The 13,029-nt window shown below is 39.1% G+C and overlaps 1 protein-coding gene across 3 annotated transcripts in view; it reads right to left on the reverse strand.

Annotated features, from left to right (window-relative positions):
* PEX7 (peroxisomal biogenesis factor 7) overlaps window positions 1–13,029 on the reverse strand; it is a 50,443-nt gene that overhangs the window by 15,983 nt on the left and 21,431 nt on the right. For all 3 annotated transcript variants that reach the window (XM_056343628.1, XM_056343627.1, XM_056343626.1), the window contains one exon: window positions 9,133–9,188. In XM_056343628.1, coding sequence (XP_056199603.1) covers window positions 9,133–9,188 — 56 coding nt within the window. The remainder of the gene's footprint in view (window positions 1–9,132; window positions 9,189–13,029) is intronic.

The following is a 13,029-nucleotide window of genomic DNA, read 5'->3' on the forward strand; positions in this document are numbered from 1 at the left end:
TCCTGAAAAAAGAGTTCAGGAATAGAACTTTCAAATAGTAACACACTGACAAGACACCACACGATGGCACAAAAGAAAGATTTGGTTTTCTTTTTTGCATTGTATGTACTGCTTAGAAAAGTCCACAGGCTGCAAAGCACAGCACATTTTATGGGCTGGCAGCTGTAATCGAATTTTCTACAGCTCAGACTTCTCCATAGCGCTCAATCATATGCTTTACTTTTGTAACAACCACAGAGGTGTCTCTGCCTTGCTCCTATTGGGGAAAGTGACAATACCTAATAAGAACACTTCATTATCAGACCAACTAAACTGAAAGCACTGTGTGCTCAAACCAATTCAGGTAAAATAGCAAACATTGGAGCCAGCAGGGTCAGTTTGTTTAACATGTAGATGTTATTTCCTTCATAAAGGAGCAGAGTGGTATCAGCACAATGGCTACGCTATAGCAACAACCCTCTTAACTTTTTCCTAGTAGCTGAGATCTAAGATAAACAGCCTAGTTTGCAGGAGAGAAGAGCAAAAGACCATTTCAGCATTTTCATCCTCTCACATTTGTTCATAAGAAGATAAGGAAACAAATCTTTGTTGTTTCTAAGTAATAGTGGTAGCCTTCCTTACCACGTTAGTTGTCTACTAACTCTTGAAAGACAGATGCTCATAACTGAAAACTAAGATTAAAGGAAACAAGTTCAGATCTACAAAAACTTAGAAAAAAAATTCTGATAAATTTTAAAAATAGAAGGCCAATTTGGTGTTTGTTGTATGGAGTCATGCTTGCAAAAAGTCAGAAGGAGTATAGTTTGAGTACTCCAACTTAGTTTAAGTTCCACAGGCTGTCTGGGACTTGTGGGTTTTTGACATAAAAACTACTACTGAAAGTCAAAAAAAAAAAGTACAGTTTCAGGACTGACAACCACTGATGACAAATCAATGATGGCTCCCGTAACAAATTCGCAGTCCAAAGTGAAAAACACTATCTACAGCCCAGCTTCCAAAACTAGCATGGTGACAACAATATTTTCCTCAGAGTGAACTTCCATCACATTCTGAAGACTGAAAGTGCAATGCAGGTTTTCTAAGACGGTGTTTACCCCATCACGATAGCTGTACAGAAAAATGAAGATGCATTCACAGCAAACAGTTGTGCTTGCATTATTTGAATTGGTTGGGAGCATGAACTTCAGCAGTGGGCCAGACAACTGCATATGCTTTTAGGGTCTATTACAGGGTTTGTACAGCCTGTATAATCACAGGTGTGCCACTTAGACGGAACTGCCATTTTTACCTATATTATGTACATTAAAACTAGAGCTCACAGTGGCAGTCACACGTGCACTGACTGTATACACCCTGTAACCTAACAAGTGCATTTTCTTAAACTTTTTCTCACTGGAACTGTTAAAAGTGTATTTTTTCCCTGATTTCTTGATAGTTTCTTGTTTGTTTTACACATACTTCACAGGCAATTCATAAGCTGCACATATATCACAAATGGACTGCTTATTCTAAACAAGCCATTACGTGAAAAGAAAGTCTGCCATCCTGTGGATTTTGTACTTTGTACCACCCATAGCAATACCATGGAGGTCTGTCTTGCTACATACATCTTCTGTGCTCTACTACCAAAACACTTTTACCAGCCCTCAAAATAGTTTCTCCCACCATGTCCTCCTCCCCACTCTACCCCTGCCTCTTGCCCTTGTGCCTCTACCACTGGCTGGGAAAACGAGGCAGCAAGTACCATTTCAGGTTCCAGTGTCTGTACAAGGTAGGACAATCCATGCGTTGTGGCAGCCTGTTGCTGCATGCTGAGGAGCCAGCAGATCAGCAAGCAGATTAGGCAGGTGGTGAACTCATGCTATGTCTTTTGCCTTCCTTAAGGCAATAGTTTGGATTTCCCTCTCTTGTACGCTCATGAGTTTCCATTAAGTTGGTACAAGCTTAGTAAATTTAGACTACAACTTTCCTGTCAAATCTAATTAAGTTTTCAACAGGTTCAAAAGTTACTTCAGGAAATGATTCAGGGAAAACGCACTGATGGAAGCACAAGCACCACAACTCCTCAAGTCCATTTCCTTCTGAGTAACAACAACAACAACAAATTACGTATGAAAGCTTTACTACTGCTCTTAGGTTTCAAATAGAAGATGTCTCCATATGTTATATATTTAGGTGGGTGTGAATCAACTGTTTAGAGGCTGATTTGCATAAAAGCCCACTCAATGCTACCATGTACATGCAACTGCATCAGGCAGAAGTCACAGTAGCATATGGATGTATATAACCAAGAAGTTTTCAAGAACGCCACAGAACTCAGTCTACTACATGTGTATCGCACCATTCATTCTCCTGCTTCCATTCTCTAATCCCTGTGCAAAGATAGCTACCTGTAAACATTCTTCCTGCAAACCAGAAAAATTTATGCCTGAGCAGAACTTAGTGTTGAGCTACCCTTGGATACAGGCCAATCAGGGCAATGTTGTTACTTCAGGCATTAACTGAGGACATCTAACTATTTCCACAACAATATCCTTAAGACATTACAGTTCCAGTAAACTATCAACATTATGAAGCAGCTCAGGTATAGATGAAAGCCTTTATTCAAAGTACTATCTTTCATAAGCATCAAAGAAAAGAGGAAGAACTGCTTGAAAGCCAAATCAAATGGAAGAGGATCCAGAAAAGTAATTCTGAAATAGGTTTTACTTTTGAGTTTGTTCCAGTAGCATAATTCTTCCCTAAGGACTGAACTTATATGATTAATTTTGAAGCAATTCTTGCTGAAATGCTAACTTCTTAGTTTACTTCCTATGTACTGTATGGGAAAACAAAGCACACCACTTACACACTTAAGACCCTACTCTAATAGAACTGCATAGGCACCACTGTTTTTTCTTATTGCACATAAGCTGATGTCCTGACAATGAAATCCCATACAAACATTCTTCTATAAGGTAAAATGGCAGATTGCAAGTTATGTTTGTTTCAATTCTTCTTTTATGAACAAGTTACTAGCTTTTATCATATCCTTTCTGCTTCTGAAGATCTAAAAATTTACAAAACTTACCAGTAACTTTAACCCTTCCCTCAAAACAATGATTTAAGAACAACCCTCATCGTCATCATCATGTGCCCATATCCAACCCAAGAATGTATTTCTATCATTACCCTGTTCAGGCATCAATCAAAAATCCTAAACCAGAAACAGAGTGCCCTGAAAAATGGAGCATGCTCACAAAATGAAGGTATTTCTTGTCACTAAAAAGTTCAATCTGATTTAAGAAATGCAAATGAGAAACTCAACTTAGGAAGGTACTTGCCTTCTCTAGTACTTTTAGCTTAAATCAAATCAAGGTGCAGCCCAAGATACAGCATCATGTGCTACTCTAACCTGGAAAGATAAAGACATGAGCTTACCAATGGGCTGGTTGGTATACAATAGTAACAACTTCACTGCTGCTGATACACAGCAATTTAAGTGTAGTTATGAAAGTGAAGTTATCCAGCTTACTCTTTGTTCCCTGATTTCTCTCCAAAACATGAATTAACTAGAAGGGGACACAAATCCCTAACTTAGAAACACATATGGTCTCATCAGAGCTTCTAAATATTCCCCATCCTTTAGGATCATAATTCTAGGCTGAAGCTTCAGTTCACTTTGACATGTCCCACTCTTCATTAAGATTGAGAAAGGTCAGTTGGCTAAAAATGGGTAAATCAGATGCCTGAGAAATACAGAAGTGGTTGCCACTAACATACAGATAATACTGTAGGTATGTGTAGTCTTCTCAATACTTGTTTCCTCATCTGTCCACAAAGAAACCTAACTTTGCCTTCCAGACAGACAGGATACCTTTTGTAGAGAAAGATTTAAAGGTATTTGTATGCCAAAAAGAATTAATAGATAACTTCACAATCAAAAAGTAAAAAGGGTTACTCAGAAGAAAAAATATGCACTTTGCATAAGAATAAATATTCAGATGCTGCCACAGTTAAATATTCAAGTATAAATACTTGAAGGTTTTAGTTACAAATATTTAACATTTATATAGACCTGTTTATTAAGATAAATGAAAAAATACAAATATCCCTTTGCTGTATTCTTCAACAACATTATAGCATTATTCATAGCACCAGAAAATTTGTTTTCATAGATAAAAGGTATTAATCTATTTATGAGGTTGTATCATTTGATGAGTAGCTCCTGCAGCCAACACCTTCCTCACTTTAAGAGAAATTCCATCTCATAATACTTATTTCACAGAAAACTAGTATGTACAGGCAGGAAAATGCCAGTGAATTCAAAAAATACAATAACTTGGACATTTGTTTATATGTCAAAATATTTACCATTAAATTGTTATTCTTTTTTTAATCCAAAAAGAAAATATGCAAGAGAACAGAAATGCTTTATGCTGGTCTGTGAGTGTCTTTGACTAGCTCTATAATTGCAAAAACCAGTTAAATCATAATTAAAAAATACAATCAGTTTTGAATTTTGTTAGTTTCATCAGATGTAACGCCCAAAGCTTTGACTATTACTAGCAACTCTGCTACCAAGAAGGCTTTTTATAATGATGCAGGAACTATTATCAGCTGAGACTTCAAATTAATAGATTCTTCTACTGCAGAGTTTTCAGTTTCACACTGGAAACCACCTGTGACAAGCATTTCGTTCAGCGGGAAAACATTTTCCATGTGGAAAGAAAAGAAAAAAAAAGAAAAAAGAGAGCAAATGAGAAAACACTACTCATCTTTTCACCTTTAAGAAAAAAGAAAAAAGACAATGATCATTAATTGAAGTGAAGAATAGTTTCTTTTATGAGCAGCATTATTGCAGTAGTTCTCAAGATTTCTTTGTGATCCAGGCTACTGAACTGTACATAGTGATGGAGAGCTAGAGATAGTGGATTACCTTAAAGAATCTTGCAGACATGATGTCCAGTATAGTACAACTTTCAACAAAAATCCCCTTTTGGCCTCAGAGGCAAGCTTCTGTGAATACATTTCAAGATCTGGCCTGATACCAGCTTAATGAAGTTCTATAATTTATCAGATCTTCTGTTTAGACGTTGGTGAGCCCTGTCTGTGCCTAATGCACCAAGATTTTTTTTTTATACTGAAGAGAGTCTAAAAATATAAAATAGTGATTCCAGTAAGAGATGACACTGATGTTCTTTCAAACTGAATTTTGATGGAGATAACATTTAAGAACATGCACACAGACCTAAATAAGTCCTGGAAATGTTACAGTACTTTGTGCATTTCCTGGCATTTTAACAATTAATTTGTGTTAAAACTGCTCTTTAATTAACCTACATTTTTCCTGAACTCTCTCAAAGAGTAAGGAAATGGTATAGAAAAAAAAATTCTCAATGATGCATTTACTAGACAGGGGTTAAATCCAAATCACTATACTCAATTATGTAAAAACTTGAGTTCAAATCTACACTCTCTTTTTATTAGCCCCCACTATGAACTTGGCATTTAAACTAGTTTTCAGTAGCTTGGCTATAGTGCACACATGCAATCATACTGTTTGCAAAGGATGAAGCTAAGCATTAACTTTGCTTTCAACCTACTATTTTTTGGGTTTAGATACCCAGTTAAAATTATGTGCCAAGCTAGCTGTTCTACCCGAAACAAACAAAAACCCTGCCTCTTCCATAGGAGTTTGGTAGTCTTATCTAAAGTTTGCATTTGTTTGGTTAAACTATAAATCTTCAGTAACATTTAAGATTACAGAGCTATGCCGTACCTAGTTATCTACTCTATGTTAATGCTTACAGACAATTCAGAGCTTGAAACAGAAATGTTAAAGAAAAAAAGAACAATATCATAACTAAACTGCTATTAAAACAACACTGCTTGTATCAATTAATCTGTTTTTAAAGGACTGCCATACCATACTGTTCTATGAATTATTATCAAACGTGGCTAACAAGTTACTGGCCTTGAGAAGATTTAACAAGATCCAAAATGAGTATCATGTGCTGGATTCCCTACTTCCACCTTTTATATATGTATCAAGTATTTTTGTTCTTAAGTTGAAATGTATGTGTATATAGTCATGTTCACCTGTCCACATGGTGTGTATACGCATGTACATACATGACAGCATGTGTGCACATATGTGCATGCGGAGTGTATTGTGCATCCAGTCAATCTCTAAACATTTCTAAGTGAACTTTACTTCTTACTGTGAGCTACGTTCCTTCCATGTAAATGACAGTACAGGGTACATGGCAGAGGTACAACATAGTTACTATATTACAGTCTTTAAAAGAGATGTTCCCAAACTGTTGTGGTAACAAGTTTCCTCCATTATACAGAATATTCTGCTTGTGCCACCTTTTTTCAAATTCTTTCACCTGGCCTTCTTTGTTGTTTGTTCACTCATACCAAATGCAGCAACTAGTAGTTTTAGAAAACTGCTAAAAATCTGTATTTCATCTCTTCAAACCTGCCCTCTGTCCCTAGTCACAGAAAAATAAATAAATGCCTAGAGTGGCATTTTGTGCAAAGGTCCCCAAGCTCTGCCTTTACATACACCCTGATATATGAGCTAGTGCTCATCTTTACTGACAGTTTCCACATATGAAAATGTCAGAGCTGAAATTGCATTAGATTTCAGTCCTGCATGAAGTGCATTAGTGCCAAACCTGAAGGACATATAGTTAGTGTCAAAAATGGGAAGAGATGACAACACAATCAAGTCATTTCACCACCTCATCTTCCTAGACTTTCTTTCCTGAGGAGCCTTTATCTACTGCAGCTCTCCAGTCTGGTGAGCAGTTCCACCGTCTCCCTATAATCCCCAACAGGAGAAGCCACAGCTCTGCCAATGCACATGGACTTCTAATTCCACATCTGTCTCCTCTGCTGTACACAGGTGTCAGGCTGATTTCACAGGGAAAGTGCAAATGCCTCTGGCATTATGCTGTACCCCACACCCTTCTCTGATCCCCATGCTTTCACTTTTCTTCAGGTTGTGGTCATTCTGCCCTGACATCTGTCGTTTAAAACACTCCTCACTGGGTTGGCAAGCCCATTGGCAAAGATGCTCTTGCCCTACTTTGTCAGATGGACCTTATGCCTGCCTTGCAGTACCCAATCGCTTAAAAGAGGACCTAGTGGTTGTAAAAGACAAAGCTGTGCTTATGATACCAGCTATGCAGCCGAGTGTTGCTTTGCTGGAGATGTCCTTTCCTACCTGAACCTTTCTCCTTCACTGTCAGGATCAAGAACACCACCACCTGGGCCCTCAGTGCCATGTAGCCAATCTTGATACATTCGTGGTCACCTCCTTCAGTAACGTGAGAACCCATACAGGTAAGTGGGAAAAGGCAGTGTTCTGAATCTGGACCAACCCTAGCAGTCTCTCCACAACATCCTGGACCTCAGCCCAAGGGAGGCAACAAAACCTTCCAAGACATCAGGTTGGGTTGACAGACAGATACTTCAAGAGGGAATGCACCAGCGGGCAGTCTCCAGTGATGATGGGCATTTTTTCTTTTGGTGCAGACACTCTGGCTCAGCTGACTCTGACGCCTCCCCAGACCAAGCCTGTTCTTGCTCACCCATTTCCGGGGCACTAAATCTGTTCTCTAGCTCCAACTTGTGTTGCCAGAAGTCACAAGTTTCCAGCCTTCGCCATCAGGGGAATCTTTATCCTTACCCTCTGTTCCTGAAGAATAGTCTCTAACTGTCCCTCCTTCCTTGCACTGTGGGATTTGAGCTCTCACCTTTGAAGGATACCTGTGAAGACCTTGTCAGTCTTGCGTTCCCTATCCTTGATGGTATGCAATCTGTTCATCTCCTCCTGCAGCTCCTTTACCCCAGTACCTCAAAGAGAACACATCTCCCACAGGTGAAGCCACCATCACCCCCAGTCCCAGGAAGAGGCACCAGACGCTCCCTGCAGCCTAAGACCTGGAAGGCAACATCCTCGCCAGTGCTATCATGATTGAGGACTCAAATCTGCCAAGGATAACTGCTCCAGCAACTGTCTCCCTGTGCAACGTCTCCATTGTCACTGTACAGCCTCAAGCAGTCCCATGCCATCTGCAGCAGAGCTTCAGAGCCCCTTTGCACACCTGCGTGTTTCTGTTAGCTGCATTCTGGGAGCTGCGACCAAGAGCTTGGATCAAAACAGTATTCCAGCTATACTGCTCTTCTATACAAGAGATTATACAAAATTCCCACAATGCTTAACACACTAACTTCATGATGCAACTTAATATGATGTTATGGCACAAGACTATATAGATTTTTGATTTAGAAACATGTACAGGCACTGAGAGTTAGCAAGATTTCCCTTAGAAAACAGAACATTTCTGTGTCTGTTGTCAGATCACGTAGGACACAACCAGAAGTGATGTTAATTGGGATGACTTGGGGGAGTGGAATAACTTCGCAGTCACTTGTGGGGGAAGAGAGCTTCTCCCATTTGTAAATCTACTGCTTACTATATCCAGTCTATGTTATAAAATTTAAATGTAGATGAAAGAATGTGAATGAAATATTCAGTAATGTGCTTCATAGTTTATTGACATATGACGCTGTGGATCTTAGAGAAGTCCTAACATGAAGTTAAACTTCTTTGGGATTTTAATCAGCTTTAAGTCAGTGGTACTATAAAATCCTTAGCAGTATCAGATATACTAGGTAGCCAGGGGAACTTGCAGAAGTACTGTTTAAAGAACTTGAGCATACACACTGTGGAACAATACTCAAGCTTCCTCAGATACTGGTAGGACAAAAACTTTGTTCATAAAAAGCTTAAATAAAAATATGTCAGGGAAACTTACAAAGTTACCCACCTACATTAATATAAGAGGCTATTACCTTCTTAGCAGACACTATCACAGCTGGATGCAACTCCATTCAGCAGAACGATGTGAAAAGGATTACAGAAAGCATCTGTCAGAGTAGATATGATTCAGAAGAGTGACTGAGCTAGCCTTTAAGTGAAGAACGCATGCATTTTCAACATAGCTTACAAAGAGAAAACATCCAATAGCAACATTAACTGCACTTCAGTATGTCCACTCTAGAACTATCTCCCGTTGCAAGCCACATTAAAATATGTTATCTTTCCATTTGTATCCGATTAAAAAAATACCGTACCTCACAGTAAAATCATAGGAGCAAGACGCCAATAAGGTTGCATGGAATGGTGAAAACTGCAAGAAAATGAAACAGAACAACTTTTAAAGTAAAATCATTGTGAATGTATACAGACTTATAATAAGTAGAAAATTACCAAAGTTTAACTATATTAACTGTTTTGGTACGTACCACATCACAGACTACATCAGCAAATTTCTCCGTTATGCTTCTAATTACAAAGAATGCTCTATGGGATCCTGCTTTGGTTTGACTTCATTACAGCAGTACCAAACAACCCTGCTGTAAAGTTAAGAAGTTTTAGGACAGTCATATAAACAGTCATTAAATTCTGCTTTTGGGTGACAAGTTGAGTATCATCTCATTATATAAATGTTTGAGAAAAGCCATGCGACCAGTTTATTCTTTTCAGAGAGAGAAAATCTGGGCCATACTGAAGAGAATGCAAGGTATATTACTGTCATCAATTCCACATCCTAAGATTTTGAAATTATTTACAGAAATGGGAAAATTGGAGATAAATTGAAAAACTGAAGGCAGCATAACCTCACTTCATAATTTCCCTGCCTCCTGCAGGGCATTTAATGGGACACACTCTTCTATGATCTCTTGCAGACAGGTCTAAACACTGCAAGCAATAAGGATGCAGTTATGTAAAATTGTTCACCTCGGCTCCAGCTTTTTGGCAACCCTCAATTTCTAACCATTTTAAGGTCAGTATTTCTCAGCAGGAAATACACAATTCATTGACATAACTTCAATTTGAAAAGCAGGTCCCCCACATCATGGTTCATAGGTAAGATTCTTCCTGCAAGACTTCCAACACTATTCACTGCTACTACGAAGTCAAAAGTTAAGCCTGAGCTATTGCCACAACTGCCCAAGCTGCCAAGACAGCAGTGTATGTTGTTGCCTGCCGAACCCTGCTGACAGAGTTCTCTTTACTGTAGCAGAACTGAGGGATGTGCATGCTTGAACTTTAACCTCCTCAGATTTCCTATAGTCTTTCTGGAGGGGGGTGTGGAATCATAACAAAACATCTTTCTCTTCTGTATCCCAAGAATATGAATACTGAAGAAGTAGTCTGATGGGCAGCAAAACCCAAAGGCATGTTTCCTGCATGCCCCCTTTGCATCTTTATCCACGTAGTTTCAGATGAAGCAAAAACATCTTGTCAAAGTTGAAAAGCTGTCATAACCTTAAGTATCCTAGAAACTTACCTAAGCAAACTCTGTCAATATACTTAGCAGAGTGCCACACATACAAGTTGAAAGAATTTGCACAATGTCTTTCTGCTACAAAGTGAAGATAGTATTTTAAAATTCCGTTCCACTCAACTGTGAAATAATACAACTTTATCACCTGAACAGTTGTATACAAACAGAAGAGACCAGCATATCACCCAGCCTGACCTCCAATATTTCATAGATAATTCACCCAAATATCTTCAGGTAAACTCAAAAGCCATAACTACCTTTCACTATAAGAGATTGAAGTCAGCTAAGAATATGCAACAGCCAAATGCACCAATGAAAAGGGCTCCAGATGACCTCAGTGTGCTGATAATGCCCTGTACTGCAGTGAAAGATCATGAGAAATCTGCAGGAATCCTGACAGTATCATGTTGGGTAGAATTCCTTGCCAGCCTCAGATCTGACAGTCAATATAACCCTGAACAAGTGAACAGAATACAAAAGACAGACAGCTGAAGAGTGTGATTTCATGGTTGGTTTAAGCCAATTTAAAAATGCACTGCTGCCAAGAGTCATGGCCTTCCCTTCCCTGTCCACTTCAGGCTGCGTGCTCCTGCCCCCCCTCCTTTGTGTCAGGGCTTGCAATTGTGCAGTTGAGCAACAAATTGAGACAGCTTAGTGATCCAGACAGAAACTAGTCACTTTTAGGGACAGGATTTTTACTCGGAGCAATCAGCTGAGTCAGCTTGCTGCACAGCTTTGTAATTGCTAGTGTCAACACAATGTAGGGGGGAAGGGACATGAGTAGACAGCTGCTTCTATTTAAGTAGCATCCAGGTCTCTCTACATGTAGTGTGACTGGTGAGTTGTACCACACAAGTGTAGATATGCTGCCCCACCTCTAAATGCTGGCCCACATCCTCTTACCTTATGTCCAGAGGGACCATGTCTATCTTGAAATGGGAGCTATAAAATCCTGCTGAGACGGAACAGAAGACACATGCATACACAGCCTCTCCACCGTGTCCTTAAAGCCACTCAGTGAACTGATCTCAGAGGCTGGTGAAAAGAAAGTTCTACTGCTGGCCAACTCATAATAATAATTTCAAGGCATTTTAAGAAAACAGGGAGCTTGATGGACCATAAAATGGAAACTCAATTGAGACTGTATAAGAATATAAAAGATACCCTACACAGTAAGGCCAACAGTCTTCAAGCCTAGTGCTCTATGTTTACATGGCATCTTTCGTATTTTAGTTTGTACTGATCACCTCTGGTCCTCTCATTAAATATCACTGAGAAGAGTCAAGCTTTGTCTTCTCTGTTTCCCCCAATCATTCATACACAGTGATAAGATCCTCCCTAAGCCTTCTCTTCTCCACACCAAACCCAGCTATCTCAGCCTCTCCTGGTAGGACAGAGGCTCCAGTCTCATAACCTTCTCTGCAGCCCTTTACTGGATTTACTCCAGTATGTCCATGTCTCCCTTGTATTAGGAAGCCCAGAACTGGACCCAACACTCTGCATGCGGTCTTGCTGGTGTGGTGAGTAGCGGGGAAAGATCACTTCCCTCAACCTGCTGACAATGCTTTTCCTAATGCAGCCCAGGATTATAGAGAATAGAAAAATTAGAGATGCTATCCCTGTGCAGCTTTTCTAGTATCTGTTTATCAACCAGCTGCTATCCATAAACCTGATGACACTGCCTGCCTATGCAACCTCTTCTGCAGAGAGCTAATTCAAGAAGTCTACCATCTGATGTATAAAAGAAGTCCTTCCATCTGTTCGTAAACCCATCTTCTGTAGTTCCATCAAGTTCTATTATCACAGGTTATGGTGAGTAACAATTCTGTGTTCACTTTCTCCATTTTATCAGGAAGATAATGTGCTGTGAATCCCTTAGTGGCAGAGCTGTTTTTTAAAAGACCCCACTAACTGTCAGAGAGTAAGAATATGACAGTCTGTATTGATTAATACTGTATTGATTCATCTGTCTAAATGGCTGTCAAATAGGAGCTGCAAACTTATCTTGTTTAAAAAAGACAAGAAAAAACAAATTTGAACACCACTGCTAAATGTTCTTCTGCTATAAAGAACATTTAAGAGAGCCAGATTAGAGCATGGTCATGCAGGAATTAAATTCGGGAAAAAAGACTGGACAGCCACCACCAGTGGGGACAGCATACAAAGGTAGCTGAGATAAGGAAGAGCAGGAGCCTCCCAGGCTATCTGGCTGCAAACAGGATTGATGATATGGAACCACTTCCTTTTCTGACAAATTACAACCTAAGCACAGTAACTTCTAAAGTTGTTAGACACACATTAAAAATTCCAAGGGCACGTGAAGCAAAATACTGAGCTGGGATAATTTTTTTCTGCCAGTTCAGCCGTCCTAGAATACATTAATAAACATACCTGTTCTTGAAAGGCTTTAAAATGATCAGGTATATATCTGACTAATATAAAAAAATAGTAAGAACTGAATAATATGAAAAAAATGTCATTGTGCCTCTAGAACAAATCCCTGTTGGTGGGTGATCTAGTAGTACACAGATCCAGTATAGCCATCTGTAGACTTTCATGCACAAAGTTTTGAAATTTCTTTGAACATTTTAATGTTTCCTTTGTTTACACAAAAATACATATTCACAATGAGTTCTATACCTTGCCTTATGTGAATATTGACCCTTTGCATAGAAACAAA

Source organism: Falco biarmicus, chromosome 6 (assembly GCF_023638135.1).
Source record: "Falco biarmicus isolate bFalBia1 chromosome 6, bFalBia1.pri, whole genome shotgun sequence".
NCBI lineage: Eukaryota > Metazoa > Chordata > Aves > Falconiformes > Falconidae > Falco > Falco biarmicus.